Raw genomic sequence first — 11,942 nt, 5'->3', positions numbered from 1 at the left:
TAACTAAACTTCTAGAGCATATTCCAAAGATCTTTTATAATGATTTGAAGAGGCCATTGGGTGGTATTTTCCTTGTAAGAATTTGTACGAAAACCTTCAAGTCACTTTCAATCTCTAAGCACGTTGTAGTCATAGCTTAATGTGGTCAAATGCATAACAAATGCAAGCAACTCACATAGACTTTATACTATCGCACTATAGAGTCTAGGCTTATACTAGCGAAGGGATTAATAGAAGAATCATTCAAATTAATGGATAGGGATATGATTTATATATGAAGGTCCTTTGAGGATTGTGTGCTAATGGAATTCCATTTAGTGTTTTGAGAAATCTTCAATTTCATAAAACTGTGACAACCATAAATAATTGACCTAAGGGTTTCACCATTTGAGAAGGCTATAAGTTCCCTATTTGACCCGTGCAAGAAAAATGTTAAATAAGATTAGATTCTAATTAAAGATGCAGGGTACTTTTATGGTGTATCTATTGTATCAGATTAGTAGAGTAATATGAAGCATCAACCTTTAATTAATATCATTGCTGCAAACAATCGAGGAGCTATGTTCAAATTGCTCCACCCATCTGATACAATAGATACAACATGAGAGTACCACGTCTCTTTAATTGGAATAAAATCTTTACATTTCTCTTGCACGGATCAAATAAGGAAATTTTGGCCTTCACAAACAATAGAGCCTATTCAGGTCCATTATTATGGTAGTCACATACTCATATCAACCATATCCCCATCCATTAATTTGAATGTGTCTTCGATTGATCCTTTCATTGATGATGGTTATCGCCGCATCATTATTGAAGGTTCTAGGAATCGAGAAACACCTTTGCTTTCTGCGTCTTGTACTGTTTTACGTATTCTTTCCAACAATCTCGTTCTCTTAGATCCCATGGTCCAAGAGTGTCACATTTCGGGATCGGCTTTGCCGTAGCACAATATTGTCTGCTTTGGGTCCCCCTCTCTGCCCTCACAGTTTTGTTTCTGGGAACTCACGAGCAACTTCCCAGTAGGTCACCCATTCTAGGATTGCTCTAGCCAGTGAGCTCCCAAAAGGCCGCGTGCTAGATGGAGGTGGGCGTAAATATACGGCACATCACCCCCTCTCCGTTAGTCGATGTGAGATGTTACAGTATCTTTGGCAGAAGTCAAACTTAAGGAAAATTGGTTTCTACTTAGAAGGGTATTTCGGTCATTTATGCTCGGCACCAGCTAGATGTCAAACACTCACAGGGTTCGGCTCAAATTCCAAAGCGGAATTTGGGTCGGGTCCTGTTAAAGAGAGTTGTGATCACCCACCTCTACCTTTATATTAGATATAAAGGTTGATCTTAGTTGGTGTCAAAAATTCAGAAAAAAAAAATTCAATTTGAACTTAAAAAAACCATAACTAATCTAAAAACTGAATAAAATAAGGAGCCACCCATCCCCTCAAAACTTACATCATATACTAAAATTTACTCAATCTTCAGTGTGATGGTCGCAATTATGATATTGTTTGGGTTCTGCGGGTAGGGGATGGGTTGCGAGTTAGGTTGCATTATGTGGGTGGGAGAAGGGGGGGAGGGGTCTATGGGTAAACTTGTAAATGATTCGGATTCAAATCAGATATACCTCTATCCAACTCCAAATCCATTTGTAATTGGATTATTGGATTCGGATTGTATTGAGAATTAAGTATAAATGCAGGGGCAATTCACTAGTTTACCTAAAAAAATGGTGATTGTGAGATATAACGAATAGGCTTATTATCACAAAACGTCCCTAAGGTTTACGAAACTATCAGATTGCATCCTTAAAGTTTTTTTGTGTCACTCATGGTCCTCAAGGCTAGTATGTGCAATCACAAATGGTACATGCCGTTAAGTTCCGTCAAAAACTCCGTTAGTTTGCTGACATGACACACATATATATCACAAAACATCCATGAGGTTCACACACCTATCATAAATGGTCCCTACAATTTTTTTTTTATTTTTTAATTTAAAATTCATAAAATTTTGGTTTTCTTTTTAAAATTATTTTTAAATGAAAAAACCATTTATAGAAGGATTTTAATCTTGAGGACTATTTATGAACCCTAAACCCTTAGTTTTTTCATTTTTAAATTTTATAAATCTTAAATTATTTTTTAAAAACTCCATTAGTTTGTTGATGTGGCATATATATGGAGCCCGCATCTATAATAATATAGTGTCACATGTATTTAAAATATAATATATATTTAAAAATAATCTAAATTCATAAAATTTTAAAAAGAAAACAAAAATGTTATGAATTTTAAATTTAAAAAATTAAAAAATTTCGTAAGAACCATTTGTAATAGGTATATGAACCTCAGGGATGTTTTGGATATATATATATACATATATGTCACGTTAGCAAACTAACTGAGTTTTTGACGGGACCTAACGGTAGGGACCATTTGTGATCATGCATACTAACCTTGAGGACTATGAATGATACAAAAAAATATTAAAGATGCAATCTGATAGTTTCGTAAACCTTAAGAACGTTTTGTGATAATAAGCCTAACGAATATTGACAAGACGCAAATAAATTGGACTGCACTTGAATGTTCGGCCATTAAAATGGGCTTGATTGTTTCTTCGGCCTGGGCAAGCGGGTGTATGGGTCCAAACTTCAAAATTAAAATATAGCCATGCCCCATAACTGAAGCCCACACGATTCTCTCTGACTTCGTCTTCGCAAAGCTTCATCGTCTGCTTCCGGACATTAAGTCCAGACGAGGATCTCACAGATCAGGTCTCTCGGTTCAGTCCGTACAGGTATAGCCCTTATCTCACCTTTCTCAATTCATCTTTCTTTTTTTTTTCTTTTTTTTTTTCGTACCTATTACATAAATTCATGTATTGTTTTCAAATCTGAATTTCGGTGTATTTAGATTTGAATAACGTGGTGGTTATGGTATTGATGAGTCTGGTTATTAACTAATTTGGTGATACAAATTGGAATTTTGGTCCGTTTCGTTAATGATTCAAATTGGTGATTTGAATTCGGTGATTTAATCAGTTCTCAAATCATATCAAGCTGGCAATTGCATGGTATAATATGTTGAATAGGAATCACAGATTTGGGTATTTGGAAATCATATTCCATTTCACTCTAATCAAATGGAGTGGAGCTAAGGCCCGCAAACCCTTTTTGTGAAATGTTTGTTTCAGTTGTTTTTCTTAGTGAATATTCCAATGGGATTGAATTTCTTGTATATATATATATATATATATTATATATGCGTGTGTGTCTATATAAGTTATATGGTTTTTCTAATGGAAGTTTTTCCCCTTTCTTTTTCTTTTTCTTTTGGATGCTGATAGGATAGATTAGTTTCGTGAGGTTCACAATGCCCTCAGCTCAAGATCCATTCTATGTTGTCAAAGAGGAGATTCAAGAATCTGTAAGTTGTCAAATTACTTAGTCACTTTGAAGCTTTCGGAATGAGACATGGTTTATATATTTTATTGAATACATATTATCAGTTCAATGCGATTCCTTTAGTAGACTTTCATACTTTGTTTGGAGTTGTTACCATCATTTTTGGGCTTTTGAATCTTGTCACATCCCCTCTCTCTCTCTCTCTCTCTCTCTCTCTCTACACACACACACACACACACAAAAACAAACCCGTTTGCCTCAACACACTACCATCCTCATCCTTCACTTTTTCGTTGACAGTTGAATTTGGTATGCAATTATTTGTGCGGAATTTGTCTTGATGGCATTATATTTAGGAGTAGCAGAAATGAATTCTGACCATTATATTTCCTTCTTGATTAGATTGATAAGTTGCAATCTTCTTTTCATCAATGGGAACGCATTTCATCTGATACTGGAGAGCAATTACACCTCACAAAAGAACTGATTGCTACTTGTGGAAGCATTGACTGGCAGGTGCGCCAATATTACGACATTTGATTTGATTTTATCCGCCTATCTTTTTTATTTGATTTTGTTTGATAAAGAATAGATTGTAGGTATCTGTCATGGTAATATAGTCAGAGATTAATGATGCAAAACTGGGTATATTGGCGAAAATCACTATTTTTGGTGTCCAGAAATGAAAATTTTGGGGAGGGTTAGTTAATTTCCACTGAAGGTGTTGCAGAAGTATGGGACTTTTGCTGACCAGATTAATGTCTGCATGAAACAATAGAAAAGGCCGGAAGAAATTGAAAATTGAGTGATAATTGTCGAATTTCCGTAACATATCCATATAACAAATTGAAAATTGAGGGATATTTGTCGAATTTCCAAAAACATATCAATAACAATGGGTTTTTGTGCGGTAAAAAAAGATCTTGACACTAGGTGGTGCCTCGTCGATTGGTGATCAGAAAATCAAGTTTTCTAATGCGCATGGTTCATGGTTTGATTCTCTTTCTCAGTTAAAAAAACTGGTTATTTTGACCTGTGGAGGGTTGGAAGTTGATGTGGATGTCGAGTGTAATTCTAGGACTAGTTTCAAGCCAAAAAGTGGGCGAATTCCGGTCAAGGTGGTCATAAGTTGTGGTTGACCTTAGTGTGCTGATACCAAAGTACTGAATTTTTTGACCACTTTTTAAAATTCTTTTTTATGTAGCTGGTTAAGGAGCATGGGTTGATGGGTCTGGTCTTGGTTTGGGTTAAAAAATTTGTGCTTTTTAATGGGCTGGTGCTCTAGCAGCAACTAAGATCAGTTTAAAAAGAAAAAAGTGGGTTTATTTCTTGAAAAGAGGATAGCTTAAGACCATTTAAACTAGGTTCGTTAGCAAGGTAATTCCTCAAGACAATTAAAGAAATAGATTGAGCCAAAGAATGATCATGTTACATCATCTACAGGACAGCACAAATACTCATTTAAACAGAATTTCCATAAGAAAAAAGAGAAGAAAAGAAAAAGTCAATAGAAAGAAGAGGAGGCTGTATGACCAACCAATTGTTATTTTACTCTATCCATCGATCCACCAATTGTTATTTTACCTTATCCATCCATCCTAAAATTTGTATCTGTGTGAGAGAGAAGCTGTGAATTTAACTAGTTCTCTTGTTTTACTATGTGCAATCTTTTCTCTTATCATCTAACCCGAAGCTTCAACTTCTGCTTGCAACTAATGAAAGCATGCTTTCTTGATAGGAAGGTGGATGAGTTGGACAAAGCAATTTCCGTAGCAGCTAGAGATCCTACTTGGTATGGCATTGATGAAGTGGAACTTGAAAAAAGAAGGAGATGGACGAGCACTGCTCGTGCTCAGGTATGATGTATCGTCTGTTAAGCTGTCTTCTTTTAAGATGTTTTAGTGCCACTGAAGATCTTATATCTGGTAATCCTGTAAAGTTGTCATAACAGACCTTGCCTTGATGATTTACGATGATTACCTACATCTTTTACATTGTGACAGTCGAGTGTGGTTTTGTAACCTGCAATAGTTTTCATTTTGTTGTGATTTTTGGATATTCAATTACATAATGAGCCTTTGTGTGGTTTCCATTCTGTTATGTATTTGTACAGCATATTACATGGTTATCTTTTGTGTGCATTCCCTAAATTAGTAAGATAGTTTATCAGGTGGGTGCTGTAAAAAAAGCAGTGGAAGCTGGAAAGGATTCTACTGGCACTAGTGTGAATGGGATGCGCCGAGAACTAATGAGGCTGGCTAATTCTCAGGAGACAGATAGATCTAACCAGTATGCTGCACAACATAACGATGATTTCATAACATCTGAATCAGATAGACAGTTGCTTCTCATAAAGTAAGATTATTTTACACATCCACATCCAATTGATACATATTTGAGTGACAAACATATACATGAGTAACAAGTTATTATTCTACTCGCTGGGAATTATTTGCTAAGATTCATTGCCATAGCTGTGTTTGTTCATATTTTATATAGGCTGCAAAAGATAGTCTGCGTTGTTAAATCTTTTAAATTTCATAGTCGAACTTATGGAAGCACTTTTTAATTCTAAAAAGAAAACTCTGTTTGGGTCAAACCATCTGAGCTTGTAGTTTGATAACAGACCTTTCATTGTCAATAAATGTGTAGTTATATGCGCGCCATTTATTCTCGCCCTTTGGCTGGTTGGAGAAAAATGTTTGCTCTACTTACATAGTTTTCTTCTTCCCAAATCCTCTGGCCACTTCCACTTGTCTGTATAACTTTGTTTCTTTTGATTTTATGTGTCTGTCAATTTGTGCTTGTAGGCAACAGGATGAGGAGTTGGATGAACTTAGTGCAAGTGTGGAGAGAATTGGGGGTGTTGGGCTTACCATTCATGAAGAGCTCCTTGCACAGGTAAGAATTTTGTAAGTTACTGTACAATGATGGGAAAACAAATAGTTCAGGTGTTTTCTCCAAGTTCTTTTTTTTTGGGTGGTGGGGTGGGGCCAAAAAAAGTTTATATTAACCAAGGAAAGGGAGCAAGAGCAAAACCCAAACAAATTAGCATTTTGATGCATTAGTCTTTAACTCGTATATATTACTTGCAAATTAGCTTTTTCTGCCCTGCAGTTCTGGGTCACTCACTCTTGCTACTTTGTTGTACTAAATTGTAAATCTTTTGGTATTACAGGAGAAGATTGTAGATGAATTGGGTATGGAAATGGACAGTACATCAAATCGTCTTGATTTTGTTCAGGTCAGTCTCTGCTTACTTGATAGATTGTCCTACCAAGAAATTCTGTCCACTGGAAACGAGTTTATCTTTTATTTTCTTCAGCTTGCTAATTGACTGAAATATATAGATTAGTGATCCCAGAAGAGATGAAAAGTTCCTTTATAATTCTTGCAGAAAAAAGTGGCTACAGTTATGAAGAAGGCTGGTGTAAAAGGCCAGTGTATGATGATTGTATTTTTGCTGGTCCTGTTCATCATCCTTTTTGTTTTGGTCTTCCTCACCTAGTCTGAAGAATGCAACAGGTCTTCCGCTATACACGGGAGGGATCTGCTTTTCGAAAGAACTATGGAACACTTGAGTACAGATATATTTACTGGTTTATCTAGGGTTGTTCATAAAGCTTTCCTGGAAATTACGAACCAAAAGAGTACGCATTTTTTTAAGGTTATTTAGAAATTTTGAGGTTGAACAGAATTTAATGTTGAACAACCGGGAGTTACAGAGACAATGTGAAACAGAAGCGTTATATTTGTTTATTTGTTTATTCCTTGCACGTTATGTTTGATATCATGACTTATTTTACGTGAAAACGCTTATGCTTGTGTTTGGCTGCATATAGATACAGTTCCGCTCACTTGTGGGACTGAACAATATTCAGGCATCGCACTACAAACTAATCTCAACAATATTCAGATTGAATAATAATCATATGATCACAAAACTTGTACAGGAGAAGCAGGATTAAGGATTTCCATAGATTGCTTGCTCTGACCAGTTCAAACGTTTCTTCAATACATTAGGGCCCGTTCGGTAATGTTTTACGCCTGTTTACTGTTTGCTTAAAATGAAAATGGCTGAGGAGGAGTTCGGTGGCCAGCGTTTTCTCAAAACGAAAATAACATTTTCAACATTTTCAATGGAAAAGCGGAAAACGATTTTGCGCGTCTCACTACGACGGCTCTTCTATTTACCTCCAGCATCCCATTTATCTCAAGCTCTCGTCAATTTCCCACACTAGGTCTTCTAATATTTTTTTTTCCTTTTTTTGGTGAAATTACTGGATTTTCTCATCGTTTATATACATATGGGTCTTTCAATTTTTCTTTTTTCTGGTGAAATTAGTGTGTCTTCCTTGCTGGGTGAAATTGGGGGGGTCTTCTGTTAGATTAGCTCATCAAAATCTTGTTTGGGTGCTAACTGTGCTGTGATGAAGAAGATGATTGGGAGAGGTGGGTTGATGGGGTTACTGCGATGGTGATGCGTGCGATGGGGTGGGGTGGGATTTGCAGAGAATTAAAAGAGATGGGGTATTTGATCAAATGAAATAAAATAAAGAGAGAAGGTTGGGGAGATGAGTTATAATTTTGTTTTTTCTAAGTTCATTTTAATTTTTTTTAAAGATTTTTTTATTTTATACATTATTCTATTTTTAAAGATTATTCTATTTTTCTTTTCCAAAAAAATTACATCTTTTTGGAGGAGGCATTAATAAAAATAACTCACATATATTTACTTTTCATGGTATGAAACTCACATATTGATTACATAATTACTATTTTTGTTTTTGTTATTTTTAAATTGTACTATCAGATACATTTACGTTGTTTTCATTTTCTGAAACTGTTTTCCAATTAAGCAAATAGACCGCATTCTCCAATCTTGAAAATGCAAATTCGTTTCCTCGTTTTCAAAATGAAAACATTCTCCCAAAACTTTATCAGACAATTTGGCAGCAAAATTGTCATTTCTCCATCAAACCCAATATATGTTACAGATTATTTTCTGTACAATCAAAAGAGAAAATAAGGCGAAGAAAACGTGATACATTTCTTGCGGTAATGCAAACAAACAAAATATGCTAGTTCCAACTGTGTAGAGATCTGCTCGCTCGTGAGGCTAAAGCTACTGCCTTAGCTGTTGTATCCGTCATCACCCACTCCCTCTCAGCACGCCGCTGATGTTGCCTTGCATTTTTAGCTCGCTTTGGAGCTAACCGATTATCCCTTTCCTCAAAAGCAAGTCTAAACTTTTCAGCCACTGACAATTCCGTGTGGCTTGAAAGAGATGGGGGCATTGCCTTGAGTGTAAAACCACGCACTGCCCACGTTTTGGGATCAAGATCCTTGACAATAGAATCATCCAACTGGATATCTGGCAATGCTTCCCTGGGAACTTGGGTTCCCCTGAATCCGAAGGGTGATGGGTTCGGATTTACTATAATGCGAGGGCATTCAGAGGAAAATCCCTCCAATGAATTTTTATCAATCTTTGGCTGCAATAAAAAAAGAGACCAAGATTACTAATGAAATTATCAATAGCCAGGACCAGACAAAGAATTAGAAAACGATTCTCCTGCTTAGAATAATGGTTAATAAAGGAACCAGTTTTTAACAATCCCAATCAACCAATCAAAAAGTCATAAGTCGTTCACATATTCATGCATGAAGCAATAGATTAAAAAAAAGGTGCACTTCCTATTTCTACATGCCAGAAAATGTATTGTTATAACACTCTGTAAGACATCCCTATACTTACTAGTGCTGACATGTTACCCTGTGTATATAAACGTTCTGTGATCCAGTATTCAGACACTGAACCATGTTGTGGTTTTAATATTTTCCCACTTTTGGGACAAGTTCACACAGTGAACCAAAATTGTCTATGTCTATTGGTGGCATCAGGCATGGCATCACGATTTCTCTCATTACAAATTCTCATTTGGTAATGCAACGCATGTATGTTCTTTTTAATCTTTTCCCACTTTTTGGACAAGTTACAGTGAACCAAAATCGTCTCCATCTATTGGTGTAAGCAGGCATGGGAACCCAATCTGTCTAATTACAAGTTCTTATTTGCTAATGCAAAGAATGTATGTGTTTAACAATCGAGAGGCAGTCAAGACATTCATGCTTCTACACTGTAAGTGAAGAGATGACACAATTTCTCAAACCATAGTGGTCAGAAAGATCAAACCAAAGAACTTAATCATTGATGAAGAAAAGTATCATAATAGGAAATGTTAAGTACATACCCACACAAGCCAACGCAATGATTGTGCACCATTAGCAATTTCTTCAGTATTCAGTTCTTCCCAGGAGTCTCCCTCTACATCATTCAACTTCGGTTTAAATATATCCAAGCACCTGCGTGCAGTGTGGTCACTCCTTGGGCTCCCTCTGCAACATTAACTTTGGTTCATAGCCTGTTATGAAATTTGTACTCCTAGTCAAACACAGTATTCGAGCCACTAAAATAGCATGGGATAGAACGAACAAAAAATAAAGTAAAGAATGATCAGGGTTGAGTAGCTTAGTCTGCAACAATCCTGCTTGGTGGAGAGAGTTTGATATGATGGTTACCAAAAAAATAGGGGGATAGATTCTGGGAGCGCCTTGTAGTTAGACAACAGAGGGTAGAAATCTGATTTAATCAAATGGCTATTAATTCATTCTACAGTGCCAAGGTAAAAACACATCACTCTTCATTTGTCTACTTTGCAGTTAGAAAGCTGAGTGTGAGCTCATCACATTATAAGCAATAAAGAAAGAGGGAACTAATTCCAAGTTCATATAAGTGTTGATAAATCAATAAGACATGTCACATGCACATAAACTCAATAAAAAAATATCAAAGTCTTCCGACTTCTACGATAGTTATGGAATGTTTTGGATTATTCAAAAAGCTCAGGACCGTGACAAAGAGATGCATATACAGAAACTTGTAATGAAAATTTAAAACATTTCACTATGCTATGGAGAGGGTGTTTACCCGCATCTCAACGTCTCCAATGAAAGGCAATGTTGCACAAGTTCAGAAACTCCAGAAGTAGTAATTTTGTCACACCGGCTGCAGAAGAAATGTCTCAGTGTAATTACAGAGTTTCAAAACCAAAAGACATATTGATGCCTTAAGTATTAGCTAATGCCTACTTAAACGATTAAAACAAATGCTAACTAATATTACATATGTTCCTAGGATTTTGCTCACATATTACATGCCCACGCAACTATCTTCCTCACATATCATATATAATACCTAGGATTTTGCTTACAAATATATATACATTAATAGCTCAAGGTTATGATGAACTTAAAAATTATACAAAGCATACATAGTTCACAGATTGCATATCATAAAAGATAAGGTCAACATCTTAATAGTTGGTTAATATTTAAAAAGTAGCTTATTTACTCCAATACCTAATATCAACAGCTCCAAGTGATGTACATATCTCAGCCACTTTTGCTAAGCCGAAATCCGAAACATCTGATGCAGAAAGGTCAAGAATTTTCCAGGTATGATCAGCTAAAGAGACAATAACATCATCGTCGAGTAACTTTCTCCTCCTAGCAATTGCCACCAGTGCCATCTACCATCATCAAATGAAAACTCTTGAGAGACCAAAAATTGTGAATTATTTTACATCCAAACAAAAACCCATTAACCATAAAGCAACCAAGAACATTTTTCCCCCAAAAAAAAAAAACTCAAATTTACACAAAAATTGATGTGGAGTTTTATGAATAAGGATAGAAACCTTAACATCTGGAGGAAAGTTGATTGCAATCTCTGACAAGTCTGGGATTATATCCTCCAAATGTTTGCCGACAACTCCAAGACACAAGCTTTGTAAGCTGGGAGGAGACTTGGTCCTTTCAAGCTGCCTTCCTGCCATGCATATAGAAGTAAGTACAAAAATAATGTGTTTTGAGGGAAATAAGCGGTGAAATAAAAATGCAAACTTGGGACGTACTGGAGGATTGAGTTTGAGGGATTTGGGGGTTGGGATTGGATCTGGAATTCAAATCTAAATTGTTCAAAGAATTTGCAAGAGAAGCGACGGCTTTTCGTTTTTCCATCAAAATCAAAGTTGCAGGAGACAAAATGGTCCTCCCAACTTTTCCGATTTAGAAGAAGAAATATCCTTATGTTCTTTCATACTGGGGTTTGTTAAATACAGGGCAAAGACGTAAATATTTGGTTGTTTTGGGGGTGGGTTTTGTAGTTTTATGCAGGGATTTGGATTTCTGTCTTTTCTAATTGTATAGGGTTTTAATGAAGGATAACCCTCCTTGCCCATAACAAAACCAACAAACAAGATTCTTTTTCGTTCAACGGCCAAGATTCTCTTTCGTGCAACGACCAAGATTCTCCCTGATGCGCACACATAAGTAAATAGTGCATTTCAATAAATAAATTAAAAAAAGTAAATAATGCATTTGTTATAAATCTAGAGAATTAAGGAGAGAATTTGGGAGCAGAGAATTGAGGAGAGAAATGGAGGAAGCAGAGAAAAAACTCTACCCCTCT

The 11,942-nt window shown here is 36.0% G+C and overlaps 2 protein-coding genes across 3 annotated transcripts; one reads left to right on the top strand and one right to left on the bottom strand.

Annotated features, from left to right (window-relative positions):
* Positions 2,657-7,214, top strand: LOC18778319 (syntaxin-61). Of its 2 annotated transcripts, none has more exons than XM_007211860.2 (8): positions 2,657-2,802; positions 3,357-3,431; positions 3,812-3,925; positions 5,152-5,265; positions 5,580-5,764; positions 6,220-6,310; positions 6,588-6,653; positions 6,807-7,176. In XM_007211860.2, exons 2-8 carry the CDS (start codon positions 3,378-3,380, stop codon positions 6,915-6,917), a joined length of 735 nt encoding a protein of 244 aa, XP_007211922.1. In that variant the 5' UTR covers positions 2,657-2,802; positions 3,357-3,377; the 3' UTR covers positions 6,918-7,176. The 2 variants fall into 2 exon arrangements, with proteins under 2 accessions (XP_007211922.1, XP_007211923.1); XM_007211861.2 differs by having other exon boundaries at positions 2,658-2,802; positions 3,352-3,431; positions 6,807-7,214.
* On the bottom strand, positions 8,309-11,685 carry LOC18779079. Its single transcript, XM_007211458.2, has 6 exons — positions 11,386-11,685; positions 11,170-11,300; positions 10,832-11,001; positions 10,401-10,478; positions 9,664-9,808; positions 8,309-8,904 (listed from the first exon to the last, which is right to left on the bottom strand). The coding sequence occupies exons 1-6, from the start codon at positions 11,489-11,491 to the stop codon at positions 8,491-8,493; spliced, it is 1,044 nt and encodes a 347-aa protein (XP_007211520.1). The 5' UTR covers positions 11,492-11,685; the 3' UTR covers positions 8,309-8,490.

The sequence above is a fragment of the Prunus persica genome, chromosome G4 (assembly GCF_000346465.2).
Source record: "Prunus persica cultivar Lovell chromosome G4, Prunus_persica_NCBIv2, whole genome shotgun sequence".
Lineage (NCBI taxonomy): Eukaryota > Viridiplantae > Streptophyta > Magnoliopsida > Rosales > Rosaceae > Prunus > Prunus persica.
Note: the sequence above shows the minus strand (reverse complement) of the source record. Positions and strands in the feature narration are given on the sequence as shown.

Coding starts and splice junctions, on each gene's coding strand:
- LOC18778319 (XM_007211861.2), top strand. CDS start 3,378: ATGCCCTCAGCTCAAGATCCATTCTATGTTGTCAAAGAGGAGATTCAA. Junction 3,926..5,151: donor GTGGAAGCATTGACTGGCAG/GTGCGCCAATAT, acceptor CTTGATAGGAAG/GTGGATGAGTTGGACAAAGC. Junction 5,266..5,579: donor CGAGCACTGCTCGTGCTCAG/GTATGATGTATC, acceptor ATAGTTTATCAG/GTGGGTGCTGTAAAAAAAGC.
- LOC18779079 (XM_007211458.2), bottom strand. CDS start 11,491: ATGGAAAAACGAAAAGCCGTCGCTTCTCTTGCAAATTCTTTGAACAAT. Junction 9,809..10,400: donor TTGGAGACGTTGAGATGCGG/GTAAACACCCTC, acceptor TTAATGTTGCAG/AGGGAGCCCAAGGAGTGACC. Junction 8,905..9,663: donor CATTGCGTTGGCTTGTGTGG/GTATGTACTTAA, acceptor TTTTTATTGCAG/CCAAAGATTGATAAAAATTC.